Raw genomic sequence first — 13,050 nt, 5'->3', positions numbered from 1 at the left:
CTTACTGGGGGTGCACCTCTGAGCGCAGGGCAGTGGTGTCCAGTCACTGGAGTGTGGGCCTGGGAGGACCAGACCGAAGGTGATTCTGTAAAGGCAGTTGAAGCCAGATGGTGTCAATTTTCAACTGTAAAATTCGTTTGGACTTTTAAATACTGGCTGTGAGGAAATAGCTTAGGCATTCTTTCTGTTCTTCCCACTATCCTGTTTACTATCTAGGAATGTGAGCTTCGTACCCTTATTTGACAGATAACTTTAACCATTTATATATTTTTTTTAAATGGGTTTTTTCCAACTCAAACTGTGTTTGCCATCTAGCGATTAATCCATGCCATTACAACACCCTGGTTCAGATTCCTCATTTCTCAGCACTGCGGTTAAAGCTCATAGGCCTCCAGACTCCGTTCTGTTGGTCGTGGCTTCTGTCTCAAACTGCACTTTCCCTGTGCCCTGATATGTACAGTATGTTGGCATCAGAGACCTCGGTAATGAAATCTGATCCCTCTGAGAGTAGTAATAATATTCACCTGGAAGAAAAATGTAGCTGTTTAGAAGACAACGCACCTTAGAAATTAAGTATTTTGAAAAGTTTAAGTAGGTTCCGATTTGAAAATTAACCCGTAGCAGCATCTTCGTGTGAATGCAGACTTCTCACATAAACTGGCGAGATTCTGACCATAAGGGATACCACAGTCATCTCCAGACTTTCTCTTCTTCCTGTGTGTTTTCTAGGGATAAGGATATTAACAGTCTAGCCTCCAAAGAGGCAATACCTATTTGAACACAATTCTCCAAATTTCTGACTTTCTGAATGCAGATCAAAGTTAGGAGCCCCACTTTCTGCTTCTGTTTCTTTTCTTTCAAAAGCTGTTCAGTTGGGACAGCAGACCAAGAAGTATTGTGTTACGTCTACAGGAGATTTAAAACTCAACATCAGTCATTCAAAATTCTTGACAGGCCCAGGGTAACATTTTGCATCTGAAGCAGAGTTTTCAGAGATGAATCAGAGTTTCTAAACAATGCTGATTTCTGCATTGGAAAATATACTGGGTTCAATATCTTTTTTTGCCCCTGAGATTTAGGCTGTGGGAGCTCATTTACTCAGTAATTACTAACTGAATGCCTACTATTTGCTGGACTCTGAGCTCGGTACTGTGGCTATAACTTGTTATACATAAAACAGTTAGGATAACGTCTTTTTCGAAACTTTATTATAACCCCTCCACCTCCCATGGGACCCAAGCAAGGCTTTTTTACAGTGAATTTTGTCCTAGGAAGGATTGTGCTATAGAGAGATAGTGGGTACAATTCCCACTTTACTGCCAAGTTCAGCTTACTTTTCAGGTTGTTATGAACGATTAGCCTGGGTAACAGTTTCTGGCCTTTAATCCAGCAGCATCCCCTTCCCTGCCAAAGCCTGGAACGTGATAGAATGTATCGTAGGGAGCCATTCACTCAATCTCCAAAACGATGTGAACTGCTTGACTGTCATTTTTAACTGTTACTGTGTCTTTTTCTGTGTGTATGTGCAACTCTTTCCATCTGACTTTTGCAGGGAAAGCCAGAGATACCGGGTTTATGTTGTGATACCACTTCTGCCAGGTTTTGAAGGAGACATTTCAACCGGTGGAGGAAATGCTCTACAGGCAATAATGCACTTCAACTACAGGTGCCAAAGTTCTAAAATCCTCTGTTTACAGCTTTCAATCAGTTATGCATGTAAGCTGGCGAAAGCAATGGAAATGTTTCTCCACATCTATTCAGTGGAGCATTGAACAGATGGACACTTTGCTTTATTTTACTTTTGAATCTTGGCCTGTTTACTAGTTGATAAAATTCAAATAGAGCCTAAAATCATAAATGGTAGGCCTAGGACACATGACACATATAAAAGAACTAAAATATTAGTGTCTCTTTTATACTCATTGCCTATCACATATATAGAGTGCTTGTCTCCATTTATGAGGTATATATATACACACAATATATATGAATATAAAAAAGACTAATATTTTTCTTCTTTTAATATATATTAATATATTATAAATGCAGACAAGGACTTTATACAGAAACAGATATGAAGTCCTTTATACATAATTAATTTTTAAAGATAATTTTAAAATTATCTTTAAGCCACCAAATAGTTATTGAGCTTTCCATATTCTTTGCAGTAAGTAGATGAAAGAAAAAAATTAAATCCTTAAAATGGTATGATTTGCACATATTGGTTTATGATTTTTCTAGGCAGCAATCCTTCAACAAGGTTGGTAGTAATAGTCTCTGCCAGTAAGTGAAGCGTGAAGGTTCTTTCCTGTCTCCTGGAATGTTAATTGTTTTCCCTGCCATCACTTTATTAAAATTTTAGGGAACGTGGTAAGTCCTGTTCTCAATGTTCTAAAAAGCAGAGTTTCCATATTCACACAAAAAGGCACATGAGACTTCAGACTTGGCCAGTGGAAGATTATGAGGGGGGTTGAGAGGTGCTAGCTGGTGGGCGGGTGTAGAGAGGTGCTGTAGAAAGTGATGGAAAGGCCCCCCTGACGTTCTTTTTGGGTCGCTTAGCTGAGAAGAGGTAAATGGACAGGCCTGGCATGAATCCAGCTCCCAATTATAAGCTCTGTGACCTGAAGCACAAAAGAGCCCTACTCAGGATCACACTTAATAAGTCAAAGCAAGGACTAGCGCCTGGATATTTTCTTTTAATATCCCCTGTTCGTCAGAACCACCTGTAGTTTCCCACCTTTCTAATCAAATTCTTTTGTGGGGGAGGGACAAATGAAGTCTTGTCCCAAACCCCCAGTGTGTAAAGCAGATAAGGGTTCAGGGCCTTGGTCAAATTGGGGCCGGGGGCTTAGATGCCCTCTTGCTTGAGTCCACCTCCCTAGAGGCACCTCCTCAAGATCTAAGGTCCTCCAGGCACAGTTTGAGCGCACCACTGTGGTGGAAATCTTCTTTTTTTTAATCCTCTTGCTTCTTTCCGACTTTTCAAGCTTGTATCTTTCTGTCTGCCAGGGTTTCAAGTAAGGCGTTTTGTTTCATCTGGGGTAATTTTGCCTCATTACAGTATGAGAAAACTTTAACTGTGCTTTGGTCTATACACTTGGATTGAAGATTTGCCCATTTCTAATATTATCTGATTTATAACATGGCAAACAAAGCTTTTCAAGTATTTAAGGCACTTAATGTTTTAAGTATTTAAGGCAATAATGTTTAATTGGATTTTATCCACTTCATTTGCCATGCTAACATTATTTTTGGAATATTATCGATTGTAATTATTTTCTGTAACTATTTTCTTGGGTGTGAACCAATTGAATGAAATAACGTGCTTCGCTTTTGTTCAGCAACCAAAACTATAACCTTTTATTATGCAAAAAAATCTCTATTTTCTGGCATCATCTTTAATAATATCAGCATTTCCCAGGCATAACTGTACTTTTAATTACATTCACAGAGCAAAGTAGATGGAACATAGAATTTTTTGTCTTGTCGGTCTTTATAATTCATCGACTATTATAGGAGTCTTGAGAAGCAAAATCATTAGTAGAGGCAGCTATTTGAGACTATATTTTTCACTTTTAAGGGGTTTTCTGACTTTACAGAGACAGCTCAGGTATAATAGTTTCCTTAATCCCAGAATTACTCTGCTAAGTTTGCCCTTTTCACCTCTGAAAGTAATATGATTCTGTAAGTATTCTTATCTATTGTGGCATTCTAAGTTTATCTTTGCAGTCGCCACATTTTCTAAGTGGGAAAGCTCATTCATAACCCATCTTTTAAAAATAGCATCTCTTTCTGAAATCTAAGATCAATTTTATAACTTTTCCATTTACGCACTTCAGAATAACTTGTCCCATCAATAACATTACAGAAGTGACATTGATTTTTTTGGCTTTTAAAAAATCTTCTCATAAAAGCACTTGCTCTATTTTTATTTGGATTAGGACTCTACCCCACAGATATTGCAATTGAAACCTTTGAAACCTCTATAATTATTTCTTTCCTTTACATATGTTCAGAACCATGTGCAGAGGAGAAAATTCCATCCTTGGACAATTAAAAGCAGAGAGTAAGTAACTGCTTTTCTTTTCCTCCATGGTTGTTTTTGGTGACATATCAGTGATTATTAATGTTTTCACAGTGTGGTTATAGGACTCTTCACAAAAGGTAGCCCACAAGATGCTTAACAGAAATAAATTACTTATTCTCATTAAACTGTCCAAACAGATGTTCAAATGAAGACATCACAGCATAAGCTGCATAGGTGATAAAAATGAGAGTATGTTTACAATTTTTTATAATTTATTTTTATTTATTTATAATAATTGTTTTGATAAGAAGTGGGATTTGTAAGGCACTTCAGAATGACCCCACATGTATCTTCTCCTGCGATCCTTCACCACGGTCCTGGGAAGTAAGCAGGAAGGTGTCATCCCTGCTTTAAAGATGAGGACGCAGTCAGCATGTATGTACGTGGCCTCCTACAGATGTAGAAGTCCCAGGGTTCTCACACACTGTCATATTTAGGGAGGAAAACTAATTACATAACCATTTTAACACCATAACACTTGACTAAATCTTCGAGGGTATTATACTGGAGGTAAGTAAATAAGAAAAAAACCCACAGTAATACCTTTTACTCCTGAAATTCTTCACATTTTCAAAGGCACTTTCTCAGATATCTTAATTGATCCTTCCACATAGTTCTTAGCTACAGTACATTGTAATTGTGGGTTTACTTACCTATATCTCTGTGAACTGACTCTAAGTTTAGCACATAGTAGGTACTCAATCATCTTTTATACCCTGAACAGTAGGTACAGAAAATTCCACAAGAACTAAGCTGAAGAAAGAACCCAAATTGTCTGACCTCCAGTTCGTATCGGATTAAGATTGTGAAAATTTGTAGGTCACATTAAAAAGACTAGATTTTTATCCAGAAAAAGACAAGGTATGGTGTTGGATGCCTCTGATCACTGATTGAACTCATCAAAGTGGTGTTTATATCAAAGGTCACTGACTGATGGCAGGTGAGAGAAAATGGTGCCTTGGGAATGGATAGAAAGGTTATGTATGGATAAAACTGTGAAGGAGCATTTGAGGGGATGTGGGAGCAGAAGAGTGAGGGAAGGGTCAGGTAATCCTAAGAGTTTCAACCCAACTTATCAGGAGGATGGGGCTGCCACAGGAAGGTCTAAAAGGTCAGGAGCCACCGCAATCATATGATGCCCTGTGGTGTGGCGTTCACATATGCTATCCACCTCAACTGAGGTTTTTGAAAATTTTAGTTTACACTGGGAGCCTCCTAAACGTGGTGCACTGGGTGATGTATCAGAATGTGGGGAGAACAAATTAGGCCTTCCATGTCTGTATATTTTTCCTCAAAAATAAAGAATTAGGACATTAGCAGGAATGGTATAGTAAGGATCCCCCCAAATCCACGCCTACATAAAAGCAACAAAAACACTAACAAAAATTGTCAAAAATCAACTTTTTCAGCACTCTGGAAATTAACCAAGGGCAGGTAACAATCTGTTTATTCAAGAAAGACAGCAGAGAGCTTCCCTGGTGGCGCAGTGGTTGAGAGTCCGCCCGCCGATGCAGGGGACACGGGTGCGTGCCCCGGTCCGGAAAGATCCCACATGCCGCGGCGCGGCTGGGCCCGTGAGCCATGGCCGCTGAGCCTGCGCGTCCGGAGCCTGCGCTCCGCAACGGGAGAGGCCACAACAGTGAGAGGCCCGCGTACCGCAAAAAAAAAAAAAAAAAAAAAAAAGCAGAATCTTGGTAAAAGCAGCAAGCTTTTTAATTTGCCATATGCCCATCCCCCTCTCCTCATTTCACAGTGGCCTTGAAAACCAACTCCCCAACACTGTGAAAGAAAACCAACAGCCTAGCAGCCACTGGAAGGAGCCAAATGGGTTTGAAGCTCCCATCCCCCAACAATTCTCAGAGAATTGTCCTAATTTCACCCGTCTGACAGTTTAAAAGACTTTAAAATGGCTAGTTTAACTATGTTCAAAAAACTAAAGGCAACAAATCTAAAGACTAAAGAGAAGTCTAAAAACAATCTCTCCCCAAATAGTATAAAAAAAAAGAATTTTTTAATTTAAAATTTTTATTAATTTTTTTACATAAAAAGAACCAAATACGAATTCTGGAGTTGCAAAGTATAACAACTGAAATGAAATGTGCATTGGAAGACTCAGTAGCAGATTGGAGTAGGCAGATGAATCAACAAACTTGAAGATAGGTCAATTGAGATTATCCAGTCAGAGGACCAGAAAGAAAAAAGAATGCAGAAAAATGAATAGGGCATTTAGAACAGCCAAAATAATCTTGAAAAAGAACAAATTGGAGGACTCATGCTCCCAATTTCAGAACTTACTATAAACCTACAGGAATAAAACCAGTGTGGTGCTGATGTAAGGATAGACATATAGATCACAGGAATAGAACTGAGAATCCTGAAATAAACTCTTATGATTATGGTCACTTGACTTGCAACAAGGGTTCCAGGACAATTCAATGGAGAGAGAATATTCTTTTCAGCAAATGGTGATGGAACAACTGTATATTCACATGCAAAACAAGGAAGATGGACCTCTACGTCACACCACATACAAAAAATAAGTCAAAATGGATCAAGACCTAAAATGTAAAAACTGAAACTATAAAACTCTTAGAAGAAAACATGGGCACAAAGCATTATGACCTTGGATTAAGCACACGTTTCTTGGGTTTATAACAAAAATATAAAAATGGATAAATTGGATTTCATCAGACATAAAAGCTTTTGTGCTCCAATGGACACTATCAAGGAACTAGAAAAAAATGACAGAATGGGAGAAAATGTTTGCAAATCATATCTCTGGTAAGGGATTCATATCCTGAATATACAAAAGAACATTTACAAGTCAACAATAAAAAAATAATCCAATTTAAAAATGGGCCAAAGATCTAAATAGACATTTCTCCAAAGAAGATACACAAATGGCTAATAAGCATATAAAAAGATGCTCAACATAATTAATCATTAGGGAAATTCAAATAAAAGTCACAAGATACAACTTCATATCCACTAAGATGGCTATAATTTAAAGCATAAAAAAGATAATGATGAGAATATGAAGATATTGGAACCCTCATATGTTGCTGCTGGTCATTCAAAATGGTGTGGGTTCTTTGGAAAGCAGTTTGGTAATTCCCTAAAAGTTAACCATAGAGTTACCATATGACTCAGCAATTCTCCACAGAATATACCCAAGAGAACTGAGAACATATGTTCACACAAAAACTTGCACATGAATATTTCTGGCAGCATTATTCACTATAGCCAAAAGGTGTAGACAACTCAAGTATCCATTAATGGGTGAACGAAGAAACAAAATGTGTATATCCATACAGTGGAATATTATTCAAATCTAAAAAGGCATGTACTGATCCATGTTACAACATGGGTGAACCTTGAAAATATTATGCTATGTGAAAAGAAGCGAGACACAAAAGGCCACATATTGTATAATTCCATTTTTATTCAATGTTTTTAATAGGCAAATCCCTGGAGGCAGGACAGTAGATTAGTCATTGCCAGGGTCTGGGGAGAGAGTGGAATGGGGAGTGACTTCTAATGGGTACGACATTTCTTTTTGGAGTAATTAAAATGTCTTAAAATTGGGTAGTGGTGATTGTACAGCTTTGTGAATATACTTTAAAAAAAACACTGAATTGAATACTTTAAAGAGGTGAATTTTATGGCATATGGATTTTTAAATGACTTGGAAGTTTAAAAATAATGAATTAAGCTTTTAGGACTACATAATTTTAAACTTATCTATTGGTGTGTGGTATTCAATAATTTTTCACTAATGGTCTCCTCAATCTAAAAAATCTTAGAACTTTGGACATAAGACATGTACATCACCAATAATAAATAATTTCAGGGACTTACCTTGTGGTCCAGTGCTAAAGAATCCACCTTCCAATGCAGGGGACACCGGTTCGATCCCTAGTCTGGGAACTAAGATCTCACATGCCGCAGGGCAACTAAGCCCGCACGCCACAACTATTGAGCTCACGCGCCTCAAAGAGAGAGCCCGCGTGCCGCAAACTACAGAGCCCAATGCCTTCTGGAACTCACGCACCACAACTAGAAAGAGAAAACCCACACGCCGCAACTAGAGAGAAGCCCAAGCGCTGCAACGAAGAGACCGCGCCTTAACGAAAAGATCCTGCATGCCTCAACAAAGATTCCATGTGCCGCAACTAAGAGCCAACGCAGCTAAAAAATTAAGGAAAATAAATAAATAAATACTTTCAAAAGGTGTATCTAATTTTATCCAGGACATAGATTTACCAGAGTATTACCCTATCTCTATTTTCTAACAGTTGAAAATTAAACTGATAGTGAATGAGTAAGGTTCTAAAAGATATATTGATTAAAAACAAAATCAGGAAAGCCATTCGGTAATAACAGTGGCTAGTAAAAATGCAAAGATGAGGTTATAGGAGAATAAGAAGTCAGAACAAGCCTATTATTTAGTTTCTCAACCATAAAAGTGTCCTGAACTTATTATAAAGCATTTTCTTTGGCTCTGGACCCTTTTCCTGCCTCTGCCTATTTTGGGGAAAAATTGGATTTTAACATAAGTCATTTCAATGTTAAGCCCTCTTATGAAAAGAGTTCCAAGTACCCTGGGAACAAGTCAAAATCACGCATCTCAGTGGGGAAAATGTTCATTGAACATGGAAGAACAGATTAATTACATAATGCCCCTTTTTGAGGTACAATGTTGTATTGTTGGTTTTGTTTTTGTAAATGTATAGTGGGTTTTAAATACATGAACTAACTAATCTCTAATTGGATAGAGAGCTGTAGTTTTTAGAAATAACAAAACTGCTGCTACGAATACGTTAAAATTCCTGAAAAGAAAACCAGCTGCGATTAGTGTATGATTTTCTGATACACTAATCTTCAGGGATTTAGTGTTTAATTTAAAGCATTTCTTTATTATTTTTATAATTGTTGTGAATTATGGCATTTTAGCAGCCAATTTCGTTTAATTTAACCCAAGGTCTAGAGGTATTCAGTCAGGATTAGAAACGTACATATAGGAAGTGCTTCTTTAAGCAGCAAAAGCCTGTGACAACTCTTCAAGTCCTTTCACAAAGTGTCCTTATAAACATAGAGTCTATCGTATCAAACTTCTCATCTTTCGAGCTATCGATATATATGCACCAACGTTCACAACAGATATGTCTTAGGGGCCTGTATAAATCTTCAGATTCTCACATACCTCCATAACATGTAAGTTGGAACCCCTCATGATTCTTTTCTATCTATTGCTTCTTATTAATACCTGTCATGCTCCTGGCTTCCTGATATTTTCTTCAGAAGGCACTGTTCCGGTATATCCTCACACCACAAGTTAACATCACCAACTTTGTACCTGTTACTCGTTGAGCCAGTTTCCTTCACAGAATAAAGTACAGTCAGACCTCTGTATCTGCAGGTTCCCCATCCACACATTCAACCAACCGCAGATACAAAATATTTAAAAAGGAAAAAAAAAAAAACCCCAGAAAGTTCCAAAAGGCAAAACTTGAATTTGCCGTGTGCAGGCAACTATTTGCATAGCATTTACATAGTATTAGGTATTATAAGTAATCGAGAGATGATTTAAAGTGTACGGGAAGATGTGTGTAGATCATACACAAATGCTATACCATTTTATATAATGGACTTGAGTAGGGCAGATTTTGTTATCCTTGGGGGTCCTGGAACCAGTACCCTGTGGGTACTGAGGGATGACTGTACTGGCCAAAGTAATTTCTCAATTTGATTTGTCTTCTTCTCACTAGAGTGTGTGGTGGATCCATTTACCTCATTTGACAGGCCACACTTTAATTCATCAAAATGTCTGCTTTCTGGCTTGGAACCTTTGTTTTTCTTCTGGTCCCTGTGACTGGCACTCACCCTTAGCTTTCTTCTTAAAGGTATTTTTCATAAAGAAATAAAGATTTTTTACCACTTCACAAGAGCTATTTTGGGGACTTCCCTGCTGGTGCAGTGGACAGAAATCCGCCTGCCAGTGCAGGGGATGCGGGTTTGATCCCTGGTCCAGGAAGATCGCACATGCTGCGGAGCAACTAAACCTGTGTGCCACAACTACTGAGCCTGAGCTCTAGAGCCCGTGAGCCACAACTACTGAGCCTGGGCGCCACAACTGCTGACGCCCACATACCTAGAGCCCGTGCTCCACAACAAGAGAAACCACCCCAATGAGAAGCCCGCGCACTGCAGTGAAGACCCAACGCAGCCAAAAATAAATAAAATTAAATCTAAAACAAAACAAAACAAAAAATCCTTTTAAAAAAAAAGGTATTTTGTAGCAAGGATGAAGGAGTAGGTATGGACTGTGGGCTGTGAGGCTCGCCCACTAGTTGGAGTGTTGCTGAGACTCTCCAGACCTGCTGTGGAATGGCACAAATCTGTGCCTTAGGAAATTACAAGTTATTACGTCTTAAGCTTTTCAGGCTGCTAACAGCCAGTCGGTATCGTTAATCTTTAAAAAATATTTTTAAATAATTTCAAACTTATGGAAGAATTTCCAGAACTGCCATATACCCTTCATCCTGATTTCGCAAATGTTAATAAATTTGCCTTCTTTGCTTTATCATTCTCTGCAGATAGATAGACAGATAGACAGACAGACAGGTGGATGGGTTTTTTCCCTCTGAACCATTTGACAATAAGTTGCAACCATGATGCTCATTTACTCCTAAATAAATGTGTGTTTCTGTGAAAAAGCAGGACATTTTTAAAGCAGCTATAGTTCAATATAGAAATTACTGAAATTAACATTGATATAATACTATTATCTTGTTTGCGGACCTTATTAAAATTTTTCCAATTGTCTTACTAATTAAGGTCCTTTATAGCAAAAGGGGGGGAAATGTTTTTTGTGTGTGTGTGGCCCAGGCTTCAATCAAGAACATGTGGTGTATGTATCTTTATTTTCCTGTAATCTGAAATAATCCCTCAATCTTTTTTTTTTTGGAGGATGAGGGGACTTTCATGACCTTGGTATGTTTGAAGAGTACAGTTATATCTTGTAGAATAGCCCTCCGTTTCGGTATATCCATTGTTTCCTTGTGATTAGATTCAGGTTATGCGTTTTCAGCAGGAATATCACAGAAGTGATGTGCTCTTCATATACCATGTCAGGAGGAACATGGTGTTGATTTACCCCATTACTGGTATATTAACTTTGATCATTTAGGGAAGGTGGGATCTGCCAAGTTTCTCCACTATAAAATTACCATTTTTCCCTTTGTAATTAAATATTTCGTGGGAAAACACTTTGAGTCTATATAGTAAATATTCTGCTTCTTATCAAACATTCACCCACTGGTTTTAGCATATATTAATGATTCTGCCTGGATCCATTATTACACTATGATTCAGTTATTATTACTATATTTCTAAATGTTGATTTTTTAGTTCCATTACTTCTTCTATATTTATTACTTTCTTCTAAATTTCTTAGTTGCAATTCTACTATAAGAAAGTTTTCCCTTCTTCCCCACTTATGCATTCATTCATGTGTGGACCTGTGGATTCTTATGTTATTCAGTGGGTAATAATTTTGATGATCAGCTTGCACAGGTTTGGCCAGTGAGGGCCTTTTTAAGCTTGCTCCTATGTGCTTTGGACATGTTCCCATCAGCCTTTTTTTCTTACTGGCACAAGAGTTCCAGACCCATCTGGTATATTCCCAGAACTAGCCCTGCAATCAACCATTTCTCCAAGAAACCTAGGTTCTTTTAGTGGAAATTGGCATTTAGAAACCAAATTCTGGGTGCTAGATATGATCATTACTACTGGGATATTACTGCTTTAGGCCTTTTGTATACACGTTATCTATTATATGTCTATCTATCTGTCTATTTATCTATCTATCTACCTATCCATCTATCTACCTATTATCTATCTATCTCCATACTGATACTTATAATTCCAGTCCCATGCCACAGGATTCCTTCTGTTATCTCTGATATATATACTTCCTCAATCTTAGAATACACAAAAATCTGTAGCCCATACTACTATGAAAAATAAATCTCACTAGAATTCAATATTTGTTTACAGTTCTTTTTGTCTTTAGCCTAAGAGTATATGCTCAAAAACCAGTGTTGAAAATTTACTTGGATTATGTTATTAATTTGAAATACAGTTAGGTTCATTGCTTTAATTTGTATTTCATTTTAGGCTTTTCTTTTTTTCTCTGTCTTTCTTGATTAAGTGTGTGTAACAGACTTCCAATAGGCAGAACTATACAAAAGGCATGCTTAGACAAGTGCCACTCCACTATACTTCCTTTCAGTTTCTTCCCCACCCATCTTTTCCACCCTATTCCACTCATCCCCTATTGTTAACCAATTTTGTCAGTTTCTAAGTTATTCTTGCTGTGTTTCTTTTTGTACAAATGAGCAGATACATGTATATTTTCTTATTTCTCCCAATCTTTTGGGAGAAATCTTTTGGTACTTTTCATAAGAATAGCATACCACATATTTTCTTGTGCATTTGTTTTTTCATTTAACACTACATCCTGGAATCACTCCGTATCAGTTCATAGCGATTTTCATTCCTTTTTAGCTCTGCATAGTCTCCCATGTATAGATTTGCCATAGTTGATTCAATCATTCTCCTTTGTATGAACATTTAGGTTGTTTTCAATATTTTTCAATTACAATTATGCAGTTGATAACTTTGTGCATATATGTTCTTATTTGTTGGAAGTGTATATTTAGGATAAGTTTCTACAGTGGGAATGCTAGGTCAGTAGGTAAACGCATAGGTGGTTTTGTTAGGTATTGCCAATTACCCTCCAAGTTTGTACCAATTTGCATTCTTACCACCAATGTAAGAGAGAGCTTGCTTCAACCCAGTCTCACCAATAGAATATGTTATCTTACTTTTTTTTTTGCCCAATCTCATAGGTTAAAAAATGGTTTCTCACTGTGGTTTTAATTTGCATTTCTGTTATTATG

At 37.5% G+C, this 13,050-nt stretch overlaps 1 protein-coding gene across 8 annotated transcripts in view; it reads left to right on the top strand.

Annotated features, from left to right (window-relative positions):
- PLD1 (phospholipase D1) overlaps positions 1-13,050 on the top strand; it is a 202,814-nt gene that overhangs the window by 163,028 nt on the left and 26,736 nt on the right. For 7 of the 8 annotated variants that reach the window (XM_073803900.1, XM_019946108.3, XM_073803899.1 and 4 more), the window contains 2 exons: positions 1,553-1,666; positions 4,017-4,066. In XM_073803900.1, coding sequence (XP_073660001.1) covers positions 1,553-1,666; positions 4,017-4,066 — 164 coding nt within the window. The remainder of the gene's footprint in view (positions 1-1,552; positions 1,667-4,016; positions 4,067-13,050) is intronic. The other variant, XM_073803901.1, reaches the window with a different exon arrangement.

Source organism: Tursiops truncatus, chromosome 4 (genome assembly GCF_011762595.2).
Source record: "Tursiops truncatus isolate mTurTru1 chromosome 4, mTurTru1.mat.Y, whole genome shotgun sequence".
In the NCBI taxonomy this organism is placed as follows: domain Eukaryota; kingdom Metazoa; phylum Chordata; class Mammalia; order Artiodactyla; family Delphinidae; genus Tursiops; species Tursiops truncatus.
This window is presented reverse-complemented; position numbering and strand designations above follow the sequence as displayed.